Source organism: Triturus cristatus, chromosome 8 (assembly GCF_964204655.1).
Source record: "Triturus cristatus chromosome 8, aTriCri1.1, whole genome shotgun sequence".
NCBI lineage: Eukaryota > Metazoa > Chordata > Amphibia > Caudata > Salamandridae > Triturus > Triturus cristatus.
The window spans coordinates 1542959320-1542982596 of record NC_140591.1 but is presented as its reverse complement, the minus strand read 5'-3'; the positions used below and the strand labels follow the sequence as shown (position 1 = coordinate 1542982596).

The window sequence follows — 23277 nt, the reverse complement described above, 5'->3', positions numbered from 1 at the left end:
ATATATTTTCAATTTGACTTGCATTATTTTTACGGTGTAGTGTCGTTTTAGGAACGGATGAACGCATGGTTATTGTGAGGGTGTGACGTACGCTTAGCACGGTGCCTGACCCCAACCGCTCGAGCCAAGCTACCATTGTGCTGGGAACCTGGTGACTGCTAACCCGGTTGCCCGGTTTCCAACAAATACATATGGCAAAAGAAATGCGTAGTTCCCCAAAACTGAGCAGTGGAACAACAAGTAAGATGGCAATGCTCCAGGTGAAGGATAGACAAGGCAATACATCGAGTAAGAAGCAGACAAACGAGAGTGACTAAGTCCAACAGAGGGTACAAGACACTGTTTTTGGTAACTCTACACTGCCTTTCACAACCAGACATCCCTGCTGTTTGGTAGGCGCGACCTAAAAAGGAACCAGGACGACGTCTAAAATAGCGCTTACTGACTAGAAAGGCCAGCTTTGAAACACCACTCGGCAACTAAATGCCAAACGTAACACCACATCTCCCGCTGCCCAAAGCTCTTCCGTTTCCAGCAAGAGTAAAGTATGGCATCAGATTGGGCAGTGCTAGCCTACCAAAGTCTGCTGTTCGGAGCCCGGCTACGTAAACATGCTTTTCAGCGCAGGGCCAAGGAATTTAGAAGCCCACAGTGAAAATGTTTCTTCAGTAAGGGGAAGAAATCAGAGAGATGCCTATGCTCTCTACTGTTGGTATCATGAGGGCCTCATTATAGGTTTTTCATACGGTAGGTAGCTGTGGCTGGGATACATCAGTCACAAGTCAGACATACCGTGGTACTGCCATGGATGCATCCAACTTACCCCAGTACTATAGGTCTCTCGGATGCACAGTCAAAAAATATCCTATTTCTATAGTATAGTGAATATCACCAACCTGATTGGCTCTTGCTTCAATGAAAAGGTCAGTTATTAAGCAAAGTCCTGGGACTATTTACATCATGTCTGCAATTAGAAATTCTCAATTTGCTCTCTTAAAGATCCACACATCTCTGTAACAGGACCCTTTGCCTTGTGAATTGTCACACAGACTTTTCTTGCAATTAGAGCTAAATGTGTCTGTTAAGGAATGGTCAAAGCCCATCTTAACATTTATTTTCCATGAAAGAGACATATTGGAAAATACATGAAAACTGTTGACTGCTTCACTTAAAAGGTAGGTCATAGGGTTTTTGTCAGTGGGTGCATGTGGGAATGGTGCATGTATATTGACCATATTTGTAAGTCTCACCTGAGCATGCATGCAATGATCTTGAAAAAACTCTAAAAAGGGGGTGGGGGGTGTTAGCCCAATTACTACTTACTATTGGCTGGATTGATCTAGAATAATTTCCTTGCTTCTCATCTGTTACATCGTGTAATTTCACTTTAGCTCTTCCCCTTCTACGACGCTGCATTGTACACCGCTAAATTTGATGGTGCTGTACTATAAGCCTCTACTCTACACGAATGCAACCTACACTAGTCCACTATACCACTCCCCTGTAACCCACTTTATGCCATTGCACTCTACTCTGCGCTACACTACTTTATGCCACTTTACTCTGCATCAAAGCACTCTAGGATAACACACTTTAATCTACGCTACTGCATTCTATGATTCAACATTGTACACCGCTGAATTCTATGCCGCTGTGCTCTAAGTCACTACACTATGCCAATTTACTCTGCAACACCCTATGCCAATGCACTCTACACCGGTCCACTCTACTATACACCATGCTAAGCGACTCCACTTTATGCCACTCCATTATTCGCCATTACACACCATGGTGAACACTCCACGCCACTCTCCTCTACACCACAAACCTTTAGCCATGATGGACAGGAGCCATGCTAGTGTACAACAGGGCTAAAATAATTGACAAAACCAACAGCTATTGTATAGGAGATACCGATTGGTTTTGCCAATTCTTGTTTTTGATGGTTTCCATTTACATTCCCCGATTGATATCCTGCAACCCTTTATTACCCCCAGACCCTGCCAGCTGTACTGTTTGCCGCCACATCCCAACTCTAACTGCACACCTGACCCTTCAAATGGTAGGACAGAACCAAAACTGTCGGCGGCTAATATGCTAGTCTACCCAATTTTGCCTGCAGCCTATTGCCTACAATAAATGCTAGGCGATCAGACCCACTCTGTAGCAGACTGTGTGGCCAAGAGGGAACATTATACTATTAAATTTGGACCGGTCCCAAAATGTTATCCTACCGGGACACAATATACACTGCATGATCGGGATACATGGTGAGGCGATGCCGCTTTTGGTGTTAAATATGTGTGAGGCTACGGAACTGGGGAGGGGAGATCAGATCGGGGTGACCATGGGCCTGATGATTGCAAAACTCAACATAGCACATCACTGTGTGGCCGAAGCTATACCATCACTTCAGGAGTGGAAGAGGGACATGGATTGCTGTATGGTATCTGAAAAAACAGTCTATGAAAATAAGTGAAACCAGACGGCCCCCACAAATGGGGAAGGGTGTGAAACAGATTGAATGAATACAGAGGATTCCCAAGCACCACCCCTGGGGCCTTAGCTCTACAATCTTTGGTTAATGAAAACAACAGATAAATGGGGATCCTGGATTGTTAACGGTGAATCTGCACTGTACTGGGATGGAAGGAGAGGGAGAAATGTATTCTGTGGTGTGGTTTTGAGATACAACTATGATACAAAATCGTGGTGTACTGCAATGTTTTAACTACTTTTCCTCAATAAAAATGTTATGAAAAAAATTTATCTAGAAATAACCACTGCTCCTAAATTCCATATCTGGAGCCCATTTCAGAAATACACTGGTTTTCTTGACACAATGAACAAGCATTGGTATAGCCAATAGGTCTCGCCTCTCGGACCTTATAAGTGTTTAGCCACGCAATAGTTGATTATGTTGCACCAAGGATATTGTGCTGGATAACCAAACACTTATAACGTCCCAAAGGTGAGACCTATTGGCTATGCCAATGCTTGTTAAGTCCAGCCTAACAGACAGCACAGTAAAAAAAAAAAAAAATGGCATCTGCATCAAGCATATGTTATGACAAATGTCCATGCCTACAAAATGAAACGCATGTGTCTTTTTTTTTTTTACTTTTGTTCATTCACGCTGTACAGCATAAACAAAAAAGCACTGGCAGAGCAAACGGGTCTCAAAAGCTTTGCCAATGTTTATTTTTCCCATCCATCCTAGATTTCCAAACTCAGACACCACCTCCAATGTAAAACCCCCTAAATCACATCCGTAATATTCCTAGATTGCTCAGTATCTGGTCAGCACAAGATGTGCAAGTTGCGTGAACATCTAGCATTACCTCCTTGAGGCGGACAAATAGAGGAGGGGTTCAAAGCTGGCACTCCACAGTAGTCTCCCACTTGATACACAGTCGCTTCTACTATTGTAAGCCTGCCATCTGCACAACCCATCCCTCACTTAAGGGCGGAAAGTGTTGTATCTGCATTATATTGAGGTCACAACCCATGTCTCAGAGTATTATTACATCGGGAGTGAGCGCTCTGTATTCTTTGTTCTCGCCTTAAGACTGCTGAGCTTTGAATTTCCCAGACTGTGCGTTACTGTGAGTGCAAGCAGCAGCCGTGCCTCTGGGCTCCTGCACTAAGCTTCACTACATGTATAATAAAGCCTACATTCACTACAAAGAAGATTCGGCTTCTGCTTCCTTCACAACACTCACACAGTGCAGGCATCATCAATGGAGGCTTCACAACAATGCACAGACAAGCGCAGCTAAACAGAGGCAATTAACGCTTCTCACTCGAGCACAGGCAAGGGAGCTTCCCAAGTCCACCTGTTGTGTGTGAAGCCCCCATGGCAGCTCCTGGTGCACATGTTCTGTGTGTCCGTTTGTCTACACCGTCCCATCACAAGAGGCACAGTAGCTGCTGCTGCACACAGCGGTAGTAGGGAAGAGGTGATGACATGATTTTCGGAGCCGCTGGCAGAGCAGGGCAGAGAAGGGCATAACAGACACACGGAGGCCAAGTGGGAAGTACGGGGTAGACGCTAAGGAACTGAGAGGTGAAGATGCCGCCGCTCCTCAGAGAGAGGGCGATGGGTCGGGTCTCTGGAAGGACCTGCCCTCTTAGAAGTCCCACAGAGGCCAGCTAGCGGCTGCTCAAAGAGGATTAACAAGGATGGTTCACTCAAAGATGTAGCTGCAAGACTTCCCCCTACTACGCGGACAAATTAAAACCTGCGACGAAGACCCCCAACCCCCACTCCTAGCCCGTGCTACTGTGAACGAACAGAAGCGCACTTCAAGAATAACAAGCATTGGCCGCGCGGCCACGTTACGCTATAATAAAATCGAAGTAAATAACATTTGTAAATCAGTAAATATGTTTAACATAAACAGAAAGCCCTTAGTGGCAACAATTTGAATACTTTTAAAAGGCTATCAGATACAATTGTGGATTAATTAGGCCGTGCATTGCATGCTGCATATAATTGAAGATCTGCCCTCGGTCCATGAAAAACATGCAGAGCAAAAAAAAGAGCAGCTGTACTATCTTTTCGTTGACGATCATTATTTGAAACCCACGAGGACCGCCAGGAACTGCAAATAATCCAATGCTGCAATGTTTATGAAAGTTAGCAAACAGCACCACAGTGTTTAGTAGGGGGATTTAAGTGTTACTGAAATCCATTGTGACGGAGCCACAATACGTGCAGCCGAGTGGTGCTAATGACCCGTGAAAGACAGATGGCGGCTGCGCGCGTGAGTGCAAGCGGGAGGCCAGCAAGTAGCACTTTGAAAACTCACCTACTAAATGTCTCGCAGACAAGCGCATGCGCTGACTCAGCGAGACCTACAAATCATTGTAAGGAGTCGGAGAGTTGTTGGCTCTCGCTACTTCAGGTTCTTGGACAACCTATAAACCGTATATACCCTTACAACCAGGAGCGTCTAGCGGACATAATGTTAAATTGTTTTTTGTAAATCGGCCATCCTGCCAAAAAGTTACAGATTAAAACTGTCACAAATGCCCATTTTGTCCTACTCATTTTCAATATTTCTGTTCAACAGTGTCACTGGGAAATCTTTCAGGGAAGTACACATGCCCCTTTGCTGAATTCATAATTTTGTGTATTTTTCAGAAATCAATAGCTTTCTTGATTATATGGGTTGTACACCGGTTTCCACTTCATACTGGACATAGGTTAAACACCAAAAGAAATAAGAAAAATGGGAAACCTCTTTGAAAAATTGCAAAACTGATTGCATTTCTTTTTCGTTTTTTTGATTTAGCTCAGCATGTTCTTGAAACCTGGAAAAATTGACTTTAGCACAGCAAACGTTTTGTTTAAGCCATTTGTTAAAGGAAAAAAACCAGATCACATTTTCTGCGCAGCACTATTTTAACCATTTTGTTCCCCCTAAAACCCCTATTATTGAGCTATATTTTGGCCATTTTCTCGGTACCCTTCAAGGGAAATCCGCAACCCCTGGGTACCTTTAGATTCACCAGTATGTGAGTAAAAAAAAAAAAAAGAGGCAAATTTGGCAAGGATATCTTATGTGGAAAAAAGATGGAGCCACAAGCGCAAACAACCCCAAATAGCCAAAAAACGGCTCATCAATGGGGAGGAAAGTCCAAGAAGTTAAGGGGTTAAATAGGAATAGTAGTGTTGACATTTCATAGTCTGATTGTACCACAACACAGGGATGCAAAGCTAGGGCAAGGCCTTGTTGTATGCCTTTACAGAAAAAAGGCATTCCAATGACCAAATAAGGGTAAACAAGTAGAATGCTTTAGATGCCCATCTTTCACAGGTACAAAATCCCCTACAAGAAATGTAGAACTAGGATTGTTAAATTTGGAATACACAGACACAGCAGTGGCCCATCAAACACCCAGTCTTCTCTTTGATTGTTTAAACACTCACATTTGTTGTACTACTTTGAGTAGAATAGTTCCATCCGCAAGCTGAGTCAGGTGCTCAACTGGTTCATGTACTTGAAGGCTGTTTATCTAGTGAAGGAAAATAAATTAGCAATATTAACCTGAAATGGTACACGTGAAGATGATCCTTTAGAAAGAAAATAATGTGAATCTGCTTTACAGGAATTTAATTTAGAAGGATGTTAGAGAAACCACTATTAAACGCACATTAACTCCGGATGCATAACTGAAGTACCAGTCAGTAACCATAAAGTTTAACAAAATCAGCCGTGGGATTCCTTGAGCTGGAGTGAGACTACTGGAAATAGTTTAAAACTTAAAGAGCGAAAGACCTCTGTACTCCAAAGTGCCCCTGATCTCGATATTCATTTGCCAGTCTTACTCTAGGATTGACTGCTTAAACTCCTCCACCCCCTCCTCTGCCACTCCCCTCCCCCACATGGTACATGTCTTACTAAGGTTGTACCCAAGTCTGACTGAGATGGGAATTGATAGCTTGTGGTGCCAGTCTCGACTCCTATACCTTTACGCTGCCTCCATTCCAATAATCAACAACCCACTGATACTGGTAGGCTGCAATACTAAAGCTAAAGCACATCAGAAACCGCTGCGCAGATTTGTACCCAGAGGGACAGTCCGGCCCCCCCCCCCCTTCCTGGACATTGAGCACCACCCAACAATCAGTCACAGATATCCTCCTATAGCACCAGCTCAAAGCCACTTGCAAAGTGATACACAATACCTTCCAGGAACCCCCGCCCACCTTAGACGACTTGGAGCACATACTAACGCAACAAGCCATAAATTGATAACACGGCTGTACACCACTATGCAGAGCAGGGCACAGGTGCACACACCATGAGCTTATGCACAGTGGGTGGCAGACACTACTCCTATAACGGAGTGACAATGGGCATACTGCTGTGGGCAAACTGAGGCCCTCTATCCCAACTATAGACTGCGTCTCACACATTTTAAGTTCCTCTATAGAAGGTATCGTACACCTAAACAGTTGCAGCATATGGGATTGAGGGAGGAGTCACTATGCGTACTCTGCTGGATGCCCCAGGCCTGCTTTATGCATCTGGCCTGGGAATGCCCTAAAATTGCAGACTAATGAACAGCAATACGCCATACCCTCCAACAAATCACGGGTCACACCACAGCACAAACACCAGCAGTTTACTGCCATGACCAATTAGCATCCTCCTGGGAGCTGCTGCCACGGCTGTCTCGGCCCGGGGGGCTTTGGGAAACACTTCTGTCATTTCTAAGACTACGAGACACCCCTTCTCCTCAGGAAATAGGGAACAGTAATTAGGGAACCCTGGGCCACAAGAAATTGGGCGGGGTGGTAGAAGAGGAGGGAATAAGTAACCTGGTAACATACCTACAAACACTGGGGTCAGCGCCTACCGAGAAAAAAGAAAGGTCTTCATGGAGAAGTCAATATGATCAGTAACTAAGGCCAGACGAGATGAAGCAAGTAGTGGGATCCTCAGGCTCTGAATGCGCATGAACACCTACCTATGTCTTCCCCTCTGTATTACCTCCTCACACCCTCCCTTCCTCCCCTCTCTTCCCACCACCTCCAAGTTGTCACCTTCTCTATAGGAGAGTAGGATCTGCTTCACATGTTTACCCCCCCTTTTTTGCTGGTGTTTCACTGTTTTTCGACTTTAGTCTGGCTGGGACCCTGCTAATCAGGGCCCCAGACTAGCTACTTCCCCTCTGATTCCATGAACTTTAGGTACAGTTCAGATTGGAACTGAGGTGCCCTTATAAGTCCCTAGTATATGGTATACTATGTACCCGGGGCATAGGTACCCCAGAGGCCTACCAGGGGCTTAAGCATGTATTATGCCACCCCTGGAAAGCCACCCAAAATGACACCACAGGTCTGCTACTGCAGCCTGGGTAAGGTGGTGCATGCACCCATTACAGAGACATAGGTTGACTATATCTCACCCTATATGCACATACATAAACCTACAAGGCACTGCTATGGCAGGCCTTATCAATCCTGAAGGTAGAGTGCTTTGTTCTTATGTGAGAGGGTGCTCCTGCATGAGCAGAGCCCCTCTGCAGCGTTCTGAGACCCTTCTCTGATTCTGTTTGTAGTGCAGCCTGACCATATACTCTTAAGTGCATTATAACCAAACGGTAAATGCTAACTTTGGACTGGCTGCACGGAAACATGTCGTGTTTGGTGTCAAACACCCTGGAATCATAGCCCCACACCAGTAACTGATGTGGGAGTATGATCCCACCCTTCTAGAGGGAGAGACAGTACAGCACTTGTATACCCGATAGAAACTTAATAGATCCCTAGCATCACAAAATGGATGCTGCAGCCACAGACACGGGTCTGGCCTCCTGCTTCTGACCGAAACTCCGGCAGGGGAGGTCCGGAAAATAGGTTTCCTGTCACAGGGAGGTGTAACCACCTCCCAGACAGGCTTATGTGTATTGGGGCTGAGTGGGAGCACTCTGAGTGCTTTGAAGTCCTGCACTGGGGGGCACATTTGGTGTCCCTGTGCGTAGCCAAGCTCAAACCGGTTCAGGGGCTTCCAGCCCCTGCTCTGGAACAAAACTGGACAAAGGAAATGGGTGTAGCCACCCCTCTTTCCAAACCCTCCCAAAGGTGGGTCCCCAGAGTATGTCCAACCCCCTAACAAATCAAGATCAAAGTTGCACCACTTATCCCATTAATAATCTGATCAACTAATCCCATTTTGTATTACAAGCCTGTGGCTTGTAATACAAAAAAATGGTTCAATAAAGAAGGAACTTTATCTTTTCAATCCGAACGGACTATTTTGAATTTTATATAAAAAATGGGATAAGTGGTGCAACTTGGATTTTGTTTTATCGTGATTTCTACCCGGTTGTTTAGGGTGGTGTCCTTGGACAGAGGGCACTTTGGAGTATGCACACAGACTGACCGAATGGTATATGAAGTACTGGTATTACTTTCATGGTTGGTGCCTTGTTCAGGTGAATTAGTCCACTGTCCAGTTGCATGTGTTTTTAAAAAATATGTCCAACCCCCTACCTTAGTATAAGTATGGGACCCCTGTCCTTAGGACTTTAGATTACCCTGGACGAAACTCTGAAGCTGAATCCTGGACCTTCGACACTCTGCTCAAGATCAGAGGACTGAAGAAACCTCCCTTGGGGTCAAGGAGTGACTCCCCTGCTTGGCAGGCACCAGCGAAGCAATTTGCCAGTCTGCATCATGGAAGCTCCCGCCGGACTCCAAAATATTTGCAGCCCAGGAAGAGGATTTCAGACATCTCAGAGGCCGACCCGAGTCCCCAGCAAAGCTGAGACCGGCAGCCCTCGTGAGTAGCGTGAAACCGGAACTCCTGGTCACCATGCATTTCTGTAAGTGCATGGACTTCTCGAAGTCTCTTGAAGTCGTGCTTGGGCTGACTTGTAGCCCCCACCTCGAGCACTGAATCCACCGAAGATTGTCGGCCTGGTCATTCCGAGTGACCTGTGGGCCGCCATTTTGTGTTTCGTCTCGAGGTCCCTTCGCGATCCCTGGCCCGTTGACTGGTGGGTCCCTGAGGGGGTAACTTAGCATTCCCTTGGGCTTTCCTGGTTGCTCCAGACGTGCCCTGACTCCCAACCAAGTGGTGAGTCCCACAGACCTTTCTGGTATGCACCGAAGCATCTTTCTCGTTTTTGCGTGGGTTGCTGTTGCAAAAGCTTGTTGTGTCCAATCCGGGCACAGACGCTGCAGCACTCGACATCCTTCGTGGGACAGCTCGAATCCAGCTCCTGGTCGTTCTCGACGCCTCCTGGTCCTCGTGACTGAAGAGTCAAGCTTCACCTCCTTCACCTGAAATCACCACACATCGGTGGGCATCTGCTCATTGCCATCCTGGTTACTGGCAAGTGACCCAGACACTGTCCCCTCTGCTTTCAGGTTCTTCTCATCTTCGATCCAGGCTTGGATCGCTTCGGACACTTCGCATCTTCACGGCAGCAGCACTTCTTTGCCAGCTCCTATTGAAATCGACGACGCGACCCGACACCAAAAGACACCTATGCTCCCGGCTTCCCTGGGTGAGGTAACACGAGTACTCAGGTGCTCCCGTTGGTGCTAGCCCTAGAACTTTTCTAAGTCCAAAAGGATTTGGTCCTGACTCAATTCTAAGTGTCCCTAATCTTTAAAAATCTAAGCGCAACTTTCCCCATAGAAGCTAACGGGAGCTCGTGGCTGTGTTTACACACTGCACACGGCCCCCGTGGGTCCTCTGTGTCACTATCTTGGGTGGTTCCGTGGGGTCCCAGCGATTCTACAGGCTCAAGGCCTTGTGTCTAGTTAAGTTGTGGTTCTTATACCACTATTTTAGTATATGGTTTGGCAGGCCCATAGGGCCTGACGTGTATTTTTGCTATTTTACTGTGATTATTGAAGTGTAACTTATGTGTTTTTTATCTCTAGTCTCATAAAGAGACTAGGAGGGTGCGTTTAGTAATAAATACATGTATTTTATATATATACCTGGTGTGGATATCTTTCATTTAGTGACTCAAGAGATTATAGACGGGTAAAACAAGCTGCTTTACATTCCTTCAAGACTTAGCCTGAAGGCTGCTCTCCATAGCTACCACTATGATAGCTTTCAATAAAGGTTGTCTTTAACCTATAACCAATAAGGGGTTGTTTGGACTGATACAAGGTGCCCACTAGAACTAGTGGATAGCATATATCAGGCCCACTTCTCACATTCTCCAAGTTGTACGATTATTTGAAATGACAAAAAATGAACAAAAAAAGTTGTCCCCAATTAACTTTAAGTCCCCACCCAAGGACCATAGATAGCCTCAATTATTTTATCATACACTTTTACAGAAGTCTTGAGAGTTGGACCTCTGGTTCGCAGTTTTTGCTTGTGGATGGGACATTTACGCTACAGCTTTATGAAAGCTATGAAGCCTGTGCAAGAGTGCCATTCTTCCTAATCAGCTTAGTTTTGATACCTTATTAAGAAGCCTTAACATGTTCAAAATGTAACATGTTCAAAATATAGTCTATTTCTTGGAAAAACATTAGCACTGTTTGAGAATATGATTCATAGGGTGAACTTGCCTGCATAGATATAGGTGTGGCCCTTACTGCTAAAGCATCAGAATTCTTGTCTAAAACATAAATGGGGAGAGGCTTCTCTGTCAAGGGCTCAGCCAGTTCAGGTGATTTTAAGAACAAAGCCAAATCTAGGCACGAAACCAGTTACTCCTGGATAACGTCAGCACTGAATTATACACTTTAAATATCACATCTGCCACATTTTTCTCCCTCACTAACACACCACACCCTCTCTAAGTGACATGGCACATAGGTCCTTTACCAGCTCCCTTCTGTTGGATGGGAATCCACAAGGACCTGTCCGATAAGCTTCCTCTTTTGTACTAGCTTTGCCCCGAGACTAATCTAACTTCTGTTAATGCATTTACTGACAAATATCTCACACATCAAGGTTTAATTACAATGGCAACTGTGAAGCAAAAAAGGGGGTTATTACTTACCCAGGCAATGAGAGCATCCACTTTGGAGCGGCAAAGGGACATCTTTTCACTTGTCTACAGCCTGGAGGGAAGAAAAAAAAATATTTATTGCAGAGTCCAGCAACAACATTACAATACCTCTAGTCAACGGTATGCAGAAAGGAGGCAATCCTATTTAAACTACCAAGGCAAGGATGTGTATATAGCAAATAAATATTAAAATCCTAGAACAGTTATCACTGCCAGATAACAACATTTAGGTATTCATCCGGCACTTTCACAACTTGAATACAAATACACATTAGCCTTTTTGAGCTCCAGGGACCCCATCCCCGAGGTCAAAACCTAAGAAGAGGAAGTGCGTGCAGTTCCCATGGACCGAGCCTCATTAAGTCCTAGGGACCCCATCACCTGGGGCCTCTTCGTTTAAAAGGGGAGGTGAGGGGCTACACAGCCCCACTCCCAGTGGCCTATCAGGCCCCCGGACCCCATTTCATGGGGCGAAATCCAAATAAAAGGGGGAGGGGGCTGTGGCACCCTTCTCCGAACCTTTGTAGGTTACTCCTAGGCCCGGAAAACAGCATTCCCAGTGGCCGTACCTTTCTTTTCCATTTTAAAATGGTGGCCGCCATTTTATATGAATATATATGGGGAGGGGGGAAATCAATAGGGCCACCCCTCCCCATCCAACAAGGCCAGATTGTGCATTTATGGTCCTGCTGCCTAGGCTCTGGTGACCAAATCGTCCAGCGTGTTTTTAAAAAAAAAATAAAGGGGAGGAAGGCCACACAGCCTCCTCTCCCGGAGGCCATTTCGGCCTCAGGGACCCAAGCCCTTGGGACCTGCATTATTTAAAAGGTGTCTCCGAGGCCCCAGCCAGCTCCCCGCATGCTGCAGGAGCAGCCATTGCTCCTGCCCGGAGGGAGCAGCAGTTTTTGCTTCTTCCTCCAGGGGGGAGCAATCTGTTGTTCAGTTTCCCTGGCCCATATCAGCACGAGCAGCCAAACTGAGACCAGTCTGTTCCTGGCATGAGCATTTTTCAAGTCCCTTCCGTCTGGGAACAGACTGTTTGCTGCCATTGGCATGTAGTCACATTTAGGCTCATTGTAGGATCTGCTTTCATGGTCACTCCCAATTTTTGCTGGAGTTTTTATGTTTTACTGACTAGTCTGACTGGGATCCTACTAATCGGGACCCCAGTCTATGTGCTTCTGACCTAAACTGGATATGGCGAGTACTTGGGTACACTCCAGATTGGCTACTGTAGTACCCTTATAAGTCCCTAGGTACCCAGGGCATAGGTACACCAGGGGTCTCCCATGGGCTGAAGCATGTACTATGCCACCCATGAGAGACCACTCAAATTGCGACAATAGGCCTGCCATTACAGCCTGCGTAAGCTGGTTAGCACCACTTATGACAGATATAAGTTTCCTTATCTCGGAGGTCACTGCAATTAAAACCTTTGAATCACCCCTAAGGCAGGCATTTCAATCCTGAAGGCAGGGTGCTCGGTCCTAAGTGTGAGGGTGCCCCTGCATGAGCAGGACACCCCTACAACCTACAGAGTCCATTCTCCCGGGTTGTAAGTACATCAGCCATTACAATACAAAAAGTGGCCATGCGTCACTATGCGATGGCCATCTCGAAACTGGCTGTAACGAACCAGGTCATGCTTGGTATTAAACATGTTGGAATCATACTCCAACACTGCAAACAGTGTGGGAGGTATGATTCCATACACTGTACAGCTCCTCCGGAAGGCCCTCAGTGCTCCCGGTACCAGTCTCCTAGACCCGGACAGCAAACTGTGGCTGCTGCCAACCAGAGACACTATTCTGCCCTTCTGCTGCTGAGCTAAGCTCGAGCAGAGGAAGGCTGGACAATAGGTATCATGTCACAGGGAGGTGTAAACACCTTCCAGACAGGACTCAGTGTATAGGAGTTAACACATAAGTAGTGTTTAGACAGTTTGGTTCTTTCCTCCGCCCAAGTGCCTTTATTATCTTTGAGTCAAGGACTGGTGCCTTATGTTGAGCAACGTATGTTTTATCAACTGTGCAGGAATTGTGTAATTCACAACAAAAATTGTTAATGTTTGATCACACTTGCACATATATGTTGATGTTAGTTATCTTTTTGCACATTCATGAAATGTTTATGTAACCTATAATGGTTTCATTACTTTGTGTGTTTTCCTTGATATTGACATGATTTGAATGCATTTAACTTTTCTGAAAAAAGGTTTAAGAAAAGTGGAATAAATCACAAGCTTGTGGATTCAATGCATTGGCTCATCATTGGAGTAATTTTGAGAATTTAAGCTACTGGAAACTATCTTATACAAACTACTAGCGATCCCATCCAGTAGCTTTGGACCCAAGCCTTCCTTAGGTTCCTATTTTTAAATTGGCACTCCCAAAAGACACTCGCAGACTCAACAGTCCAGATATACAAATATTTTTTAAACTGTCATTTTTCGAAAACTACTGAAGGGATTTGCACCGAAAAACAAAGAGCACACTTTCTGATCAAGGTTTCTGCAAAATTTAGTGTAAATCTGTTCAGTGATCTGGCATGTAGCTGTGTCTAAACAATTCAAAGCCACTTCTAGAAACTGCATACGGAAACAGTGTGCCAAAAAAGAAAAATGTGTCAAACAAATGCAAAGTCAAAGAAGGGCATCAGAATGCCAAGAAAGGGATCTTGAAGGCAACAGGACTAACAGTTTGCAGAGTTAGGAGCATGGGTGGGTCGGTAAAGAATCTCCAGCTAGATCCTGTCTACTAAATAAGGTGTTACCGAAGGTAAGCAACTTATTGATCTGACAGAGACATCTAGCCACAGATTTGTTATCTTAAAATTTGATACCGGCGCAACACCATCCTTGAAGACAGGTCTGCGAACTGTAACATTAAACTAAGATCCCTGAATAAGACTAAATGGTCATAGCAAACAGGCTGTTAGAGAAAAAAAAAAATCACAGGTGAAGCAAAAGGACGCACCACTAAAAGGGCTGTGGGAAGCCTACATGAGAAACATGTGGACAACATAACCGTCCCCAGAGGACTAAGGAAGTGTTGGAGAAAACACATGTTAGAAACAATAATACAATGTAGTCCGGCCACAGATAATCAACCCATGACCAGACATGGCTCAGGGGCCAAGAACATGATGGAGGATCGCGCGCTACCATATAAATGAATAAATATCGACCCTGACAGCCTGAAGGTCCCTATATAGGCCCCACTAACCATAACCTGGGAATGTGCCAAATTGGCCATTTTTATATCACACAGTCACTAGTGCCATAGTAGCTCACACCTCCCCCGACACATCTACCTAGGCCCCTCAGTTCTTATCCTCCTCAATAATAAAAATCTACTAGGCCTCACTGATATCAAATATGAATTTCTCTTGTGCCCAACGCTGCAAGGCAGCTTGGCTAACCACGAAAACATTCCACAGTTGCAAGAATAGCCTAAGTCACACATAGACGAGACTAGCTGGTACCTCTTCGGTTTCACAAGTATTGTATTGCTTCATTTTTTATATCATGAAAGTTTCCAAGCTTGCTCAAGATGCAACCAAAGACAGCACATTGCCCCAACAGTACCCGTTTCAAGTTCCACTTTCATGTACTCGTTCCGAGAAATGTATGATAAAAATAACATTTGTTTATAAATTGTGGTCAAGCATGGTTGACCATCCGAACAAACACCTGCCTACTGTGAAACCACTTCTGTGTTCTTTGAGTTTTAGCAATGTAACTGTAGGCGTGCGGTCAAGAACCTACGTCAATTGTGGTCTTTTAGTTCTGTCTCAAACAGATATAAAATGCCAACACCCCAGTGGGTGAGCAGAACTCCTTTGCAGTGCCTTGTCGCTGTGGGTTCCCGGCCGGCTGTTTATCTGCATTGGGCTTGGAAAGCCTACTCTCAGGTGGTAAACCCCAATCTGGACAACATTTTTTCTCTTTTTTTTTTAGCCTCTTCTCTTATGCTAGGTTTTTCATCCTCACCCAATTCTTTGCATTTAATGTGCCTTTAAATTGTAATTTTTGGACGGTCAGTTTTCTCATTTCAGGATTGCATTCCATGCACCTGCACGTTTATTGATAAATATCTCGTGATTGATATTTCTGACTGACTGAACTATGATCTTATTATTCTCTCTAAGCTAATAAATAGGTGAATATATTTCTTTTGCTGAGTTAATGACTTAGTGAATAAAGTGCCACTCCAATGGAAGATCTTTGTATCATGCTGGTGTTCATTATTTTTAGACAAACTGGCCTTATAAGTGTTTAGCCATTTAACAGTTGCATAACTAAATACTTATAAGGTCCCAAAGCGAGACCTATTGGCTATGCAAAGCGGCCGCGAAAGTGATCGCGATCACGATCAAACATCAAAGCGGCCGTGGTGCCGCGAAAGTGAAAGTAATCGCGGTAACATGCGCTGTAGCTCTAGGCTGGCCTAGTAGCACTTTTTGGAGCCCTCTCAATAAGTCTCGCCAGACCAGCGCATGCGCTGGCTCAGACGAGACCTAAAAAGGAGGGCCATCTACCAGAGAACGACCACATACAAGCAAGTATTTACAACTAACACCCGGAATGACAAATAGGAAGTGACGGGCGGGCTGTAAGCCCACGGACTATAAACATGACTCAGAGAGAAAGCGCAGCGAAAACTAAAAATGAAACAGCCTACTTTTAAACATCAGCAAAGGTCCGAGGCTTCTCTGTCAACAGGAAGGGGCTTACTGGAGTATCTTGCAGGGCTCTAATCACCTATTGACATATTTGGACATTCTACAATCCATGAAACAATGCAAACATGCTCTTTCAAAGGATCACCTTAGTAGGCTTTGTCTTGGCCAGAAAAGAAATGTTTCCGGCATTTAAGTAAGCAATTTTGAAGCCAGATCAGGGAAGGACATTATTCATTCTGTTAGGTATAATAGCCTAAAGTATTCAGCGCTGCATCTCAAAAAACAGGGATGCCTTTTGCCATTAATCCAATCAAGAACAGATTTTGGTAGTTGTGGATATATAGCCTAACATTTGAATCCATGATTTCTAGCAGAGTAATGGACTGAGCACTGCGAAGAACAAGTGTTCCGATTCAAGAATGGACAGCGGAGATAGCCTGCCAATGAGTCAAACTTGTCACCTGCAGATCACTAGAAGTGAGTGAGAAGAACTTCACAAACGGAGTAGTCTTGGTGGCAAATTCATGCAGCAGTTCACGCAGAATATGCTCCCACTTGGTGTTAAACATCCATCTTTGTATTGATATTTATAAATGTAAGTTTTTATCTAATTTTAAACTGCTTTTACACAGTGTGCATGCTGCCTAACAACTGCTTCAGAGCACACAGACTATATTCTTGCCAGGTGTCACTCCTGTAGCTGGCCTCTCTCAGTAAATCTGCTAAATACTTTATCACATTTAGCAAAAATTGATAAACATTGCTCCTGGTGCGTCTAAAGAACTATTGCCTCCCTCTGGGAGGAACCACCTGTTACCGCGGTGTCCCAACAGACCCTAATGACGGCGGCCCCCTCGACCGGGACTGAGGAGAGCCCCCTCACACAAGCTTCCATGACTACTTTCTTTCAGGAGATAAAGGCGGAAATTGGCTCACTCAAATCCAAGTCCCGCCTGCAAGACCTCCGGCGAGATGTGACAGAAATCAGAACCAGAGAGGACTACCTCGAACGAACACTCGACATACGGGCAGAAGATCAGGAGGAACTCTGGAGCTGTGCAGCAACGCTCAAAGACCAGCACATAGAACTTCAGATTAAACAGGAGGACGTGGAAAATAGGAGCCGGAGGAACAACCTAGGCATTCGAGGGGTCCATAGAGGAGTTGAGAGCAAATCAACTGAAATCAAAATCAAATGTCATGTCGACCAAAGTAGACTGGACAGCCTCCAAGAAACCCGAAGTTGCCAACCAAGCACGACCCTTTAATGCCACTACCATGGTGTGACCGTAGGGCCATACCATACCTTATGGTAAGCCTAGCAGCCTGCTGACCATCTCTAATCAACTCGCCAATCAACGAGCGGAGGTTATCCGGAAGAGATGGTAACAAATTCTGTAGCGAATCCCATAAAGCATGGAAAAATCTCCCCAGCACACAACCTGTATTTGTGGATCTCAAGGCTGAGCTTGCAGAAGCAAAGATGTGTTTACCACATACATCATGACTCCTAGACTCCTTATCCACCGGAGCCTTAGGTATTGAATCTACATCCTGTAAAGAAGTCACAATCTGAGTCACTAATCTATGTGTGAAAGAATGTCTGAAGACAAATCAGGTCCCAAGGCGCAGGCAGGTGCCTATGTGCAATATACCGGTCCAATGATGCCCCAGACTTACACTTGGCCCAAGTACTTAATAAAATATCACACAGGGCCTCCCAAAATGGAAGAACTGGTTTATTCTCCTGTCTGTCCATGAAAAAGGACCTCAAAGGGTCTGTGGACCATTGCACCGTAGGAAGTCACAAGCTTAAAACCGTAGCCATTTTCCTTAGCATGTCTGCAAAGGAGGAACGCTCCTCCATAGCAAGGCCAGAGGGAGCAAGTAGCCCTGAAGCTGGTGAAGAATCCAGGAAACTAGCCTCTCCCAGAGCAGACAACCATCTCTCCTCCATCTGAGGCATATTAATACCAGGAATGGGCTGAAAGAGCCCTGCCTCAATCGACATAGGCTGTCTTTCCACAACCTCTTCCTGAGAAGGAATCAAAACCTGCCTACTCCCCTCAGTTTGAATAGTCGACTCCGCATCAGACGTCGTACGACGCCTACATGGAGGAAGAGAAGCAACTTAGACCGACGCCGCCGTCAGTCAGTTGATCGAAGTCTGGCATCGTAGGCAGAGATCCCGAAGGATCTGCGCCAAAGCAGCGCAAGCTGACTTCAATCGGCGCCGACCCATCGACTCCAACGGCTCAACCGTCACAGAGGACAAACCCTCCAACAGTGCCCCACTCACCTTCTTGGAGCCTAAAGGCGCTCAAGAGGGAGATGGTGTCCCAAAGAGGAGGTGCAAGGAATTAGAATATTCCTTCAACTGAGCCATCAAGGCCCTGGCTCCTGGAAACATGGTGAGACACTGTGGGGAGTCGTATACATCCTCCTCAACCGTCGAGCGGGAGGAGCCATGTGAGACTGAGTCACCACACAGTGAAGTCCAAGAATGCAGCAACTTCCATCGTCCCAGACCTTTTCACTTCCCCAGAGAACGACATCCTCAAACCGGCTTTGGTTCCTAGATTAACCCCGCAAACGCTCTTCCCGGGACGACTAAGACAGAGGCTGGGAAGCCTCCGAGGATCGCGACCCACGTGCCATCAACTTCAAATGCCGCTCCTTTAACAACTTCAGCCTCAGTTTGTGGCAGGAGCCACAATCCTCAGCCTTGTGGTGCTCGCCCAAACACCACATACACATTTTATGTGGGTCTGTCACCGACATTTGTCGGCTACAAGACCCACAAAGTTTGAAACCTGTAGACAGAAAATAGTACACTGTTCCACCGACGATAAAGTATTGAAGCAAGTTAAAAAAAAAAAAAAATGACCTGGGGAACTGCTTCTCTGGATCCGCGTTAAAGCGCGGAAAAGAAGAAACTGATGTCCGCGCACTGGAGGGGAATTATATAGCTTCCCTAACATGACCGGAGTCGACCTCATCGTAGAGCCATATGACGCAGTACCTCGGCGCACGGAGGTACTGCTGAAAAATGTCCGGATCCAGACTGGCGCCTGGGGAGAACTCAAAAGTTAAGGAATCTGCGGCTAGATGACTATCAGATATAACAAGTAACAGTGTGTAACTTTGGTGTCTTCAATTTCCTGTGCACTTAGCGGTTACAGAAGGAGCTTGTACCCAAGACCGCTTTCTGCCCTTCTAGGGAGATGGGCCAACAACTCCCAGTTACGAGTCAAGAGGGCATTACACTGGAAAGAGGCGATACCTCCCACCTGCATGAAAACACACGTGTTGGCCCTAAAGGGGACCTTCAAAGCTGAAGATGCCTTTGAAGAGCAAATGGAGCACACTTGGGAGAGGGGCAGCCCCATTGTTTAGGCAGACTAGCTGGCACCTGGAAAGGAAAGGGGAAACATTGTTAACCCTGCTTTTCAGGGCCATGTAGCCCCCTTAGTAGTCACACCTCTGGGTTGGGCTAGGGAGGATTGAGACGTCAGCCCTGTGACCAAGACCACCTAACCCACTTTGTGGGCCAAGGAGTGGCCACTGGAAGACCCCCAAACATATTTCATCTACAGCATCCTTGAGTTTAAGGAAATGCCTCATTTTTATATGGTCACCGGCAAGTTTATGTTTTTTGACTGATACGGCTGGTTTTTCAACTCAGAGTGCACTGAGGCCTGCTAAACAGCCCTCAGTGTCTGTGCCCTTATCCTTAGACTGATATGTGAATTGACTTTTACCCAATTGGCTGAGCTGACGTACCTGTAAGTTCCTAGTAAATGGTCCAGAGGGTACCCAGGGCATGCAAGTTACAGGGTACCCACAGATTGAAGCACTAGTTGTGCTACCATGGGTGGGACACGAGTAAAATGAGACTCCCAGTCCGCCATCTGCAGGCTGGAAAAGCAGTTCTGACTGCTGGCCCGAATGCCATTTAAAGCAATGGCAAAGTCAGGCTTAACCCTGGGATATGTGCAAGTCACCCCTATGGCAGGACTATCGAGTTCTATGGCAGAGTGCAATATACTCCACAGGCAGAACATGCAACTTTACATGTTTAGAAAGTAAAAACGTGGGACTGTCATTTTTAATGTGGAAATTCTTGGTCACCCGATTGACAAGTGCAGAGTTACACACAGACCCCTCAGCTAACTCTGGAACGGTGAGACCAAAGTGGGTCAACCAATGGACCAAACAACTTGTTACCTTAAGCCAGACTTGATTCTCAGGTCAAAATCAATATAACAAGTTGCCGTGTAAAACTTCAGCAAAGTTGCCACTTTGTTGTCTTTAGTCTCCTGTTCTCATACTAGTTGCATAACGGTCCTGTCACAGACAGCTTTCTGCCCTTCAGGGAAGACATGCTAACAACTCCCAGAAAAGGACACAACAGGGGTCTGCTCTGGAAGGATGTCTCATCTCCCTCCTGCAAAAAGTCACACAGGTTTAGTCCCAAAAGACAAGCTTCAAAGGAGAAGCCGCCACTGAAGGGCAAATGGGTAACACTTGGGAGAGGGGCTGCTCCAATGCTCACACAGACACGCTGGCACTTGGGACATGAGAAGGGAAAACAGTTGCCAAACCGGTGTTCCAGGTGCATGTAGGTCCCTTGATAGCCAGACCTCTGGATTTTGCCAACGAGATAGACACTGCGGGAGAAGGGTACTAGAATATTGGAAATGGGCAGAATGGTGCATCCTGGGATGTTCAGGTGCCACACTTTGAAGAAAGTTGTCATAAGGTTGGAAGGAATCGGATAGCCTTTTGGTTACCAAGCGCATCCTGCCCCGAGGACCTTTTAGAAGTATAAGCAGGGCACCCAAAACTCCGATCTCAAATGGACTGAAAGGACTGCCCTGCTGCACCGTAGAACCAGCAAAGAAAGGCTGAACACCCATGGAGTGAATCTGCTAGCTAGCAAAGGAGAGGGCCTGTGTCTGCTGTGTCCTGCTCGAGGAGAAGTCTCCTCCAGAGCCCTGGCAAAGCCAAAAGACTGCAAAGTTAAGTGAGCTGGCCTCCTGTGTACAGCACAATGGCAACAGCGGAGAAGCATGCTGGGGAAAACTGGTGGCCTAAAGTCTTCAAGCCACCAACTGCATCCATGCAGCACCAAGGACCAGGGCCCAACACAAAGTTGCACCAAAGTTCCCTGAGACAGTGAGTGCTGTCGGAGTGCAGCTGGAAGCGCCAGAGGACGAGTTATTGGCTCAGGAAGGACTGGCCCAAGACCATGATACTGGGCAGCTGGTAGTCCATTGGCAACTGGACTTCTGCTAGTACAGAGAGGACTTTGAAGGACGTCGACCAGGACCACCTCACCCTCTCTGTGAACCAAGGAGAAGACACAGCAAGACCCCAGTCGACCGCATCCTCAACATCTTTTTGAGCATCTTCAGCATAGTTCATCCCTTGCATCAGGACCACTTACATAGTAAAGCCCTGCAAAGGATAAGAGTGCCTGGAACAGACTGAAGACTGCTTCACCTGATGAAGTTATCGTTTGATGACCTTGCTAGTCCCCCTGACTGGCTTCCTACTGGAGTTGGTCACCTGAAGTGACTTTAAATGTCCACATTACACAAAGCCCAAACATTTTAGTAAAAACAACCCAGTATCAAATTCCGTGAATTTGCCAATGCTTGTTCACGGTTGAGTGAAATGCTTTGATTTACAATACTTTGTAGATTCCTTATCTCCAGAATCCTCCCGTGGATCTTTTTCGTTGTGATGTCGAAAAATACAGTCTAATTTTATAAATTGGTGTCTGATCTATTGGTGTCTTGTCAATTTCTTCAATTGTTTTGGTACTGTTTAAACGCTTAACACTTGTTCCTTAGTGTACATTATGCTGTTGAGAGCCACAGCTACCCAGGGTTGAGCTGAAGGTTTGACAAACAAAGCCCAAAGGTCCTATAGGGGTTGGTAAGTGTATTACACAGTGAGGTTGCACATCCACACAATAGGATAAAGCAATTTGTAAGGAAATGTGGTGTATCAATTAACAGTTGATATTTGTGTCCCATTTTGTAGGTTACTGAAACAATATGCTTTTACAGAAAAAATATAGTTTTGTTGTTCTTTATCCCCCTATAATATAAACATCCAGTCTTTTGAGGATCCAGCTAGATTTTCTCAGGCCAATAACTATCTAGATTTAGACACCTAAAGCCTCTAAGTTTTATTGACAACAATTACTCATATAAAAAAACAACATTATAACATAACTAGAGTCGATAAGCATCTTGTATTAAGTACTTTGTGCAGTTTATTACAAATACAAATATTGTTAGATTCCACAACACTTCATCAACAGATTTATGGATACCTCTTCTTTGAATACAATTAACTCATCTTATGCTGGTATTGTGCTAAGCCTGTTCAAACTCTTTACATAAAATATCTAATTGTAGAAAGGTGAAGGATCTTTGGGTTCAAGTCTGGTCAAAGATTACTGGAATCTTATATACTAATATACTTTCATTTCAAGAACTTATTAGGCAGTTTGATAAAAAAAAAAAAGGCTTTTTTTTTTCACTTAAGAATAATATTATAGACCTATTCATTGTTGTTGCCAAACAGCTAGGTATCGGAACCCTTAATTGCCTTATAATGTCTGAAGGAACAAGATGGGTTTTAACCAAAAGGCTGATAGAATACAACTCTATAATGTTGAGAGCATCTGGCATTGTTACTTCCAACATGCATTCGGTTTACATTCATACGTCAATTAATGCTGATGTCACTAAGCCTCCATGGGTATTCAGTGTTATTTAATTCTAATTACAAATGTGTATAAAATATGTTTATAGTTCTCTCCATCACTGAATATATTTTAATATCTGTACTTTATTTCTTACAGTATCTATGCTGTATCTTACTATATGCCGTTTGTAGGAAGCTGGCTCTGTATATACTATACCAAAAGAGGTATAGTGTGCACTGAGTCCAGTGAGTCCCGAAAGGGATGGCAGAAGATAAAGTAGAAAATACCTTACTCTCAAGTTGGTGGTAGCTGGGCTGAGCAATTAGGCTTATCAGAGGGTAGTGTTAAGCATTTACTGTTGACACAGG

The 23277-nt window shown here is 45.2% G+C and overlaps 1 protein-coding gene across 10 annotated transcripts in view; it reads right to left on the bottom strand.

The window, feature by feature from the left end:
* Positions 1-23277, bottom strand: part of NUMA1 (nuclear mitotic apparatus protein 1) — a 734824-nt gene that overhangs the window by 630852 nt on the left and 80695 nt on the right. For all 10 annotated transcript variants that reach the window (XM_085623424.1, XM_085623417.1, XM_085623420.1 and 7 more), the window contains exons 2-3: positions 11494-11554; positions 5936-6021 (exon numbers count right to left, since the gene is read on the bottom strand). In XM_085623424.1, coding sequence (XP_085479550.1) covers positions 5936-6021; positions 11494-11535 — 128 coding nt within the window. In that variant the 5' untranslated portion in view covers positions 11536-11554. The remainder of the gene's footprint in view (positions 1-5935; positions 6022-11493; positions 11555-23277) is intronic.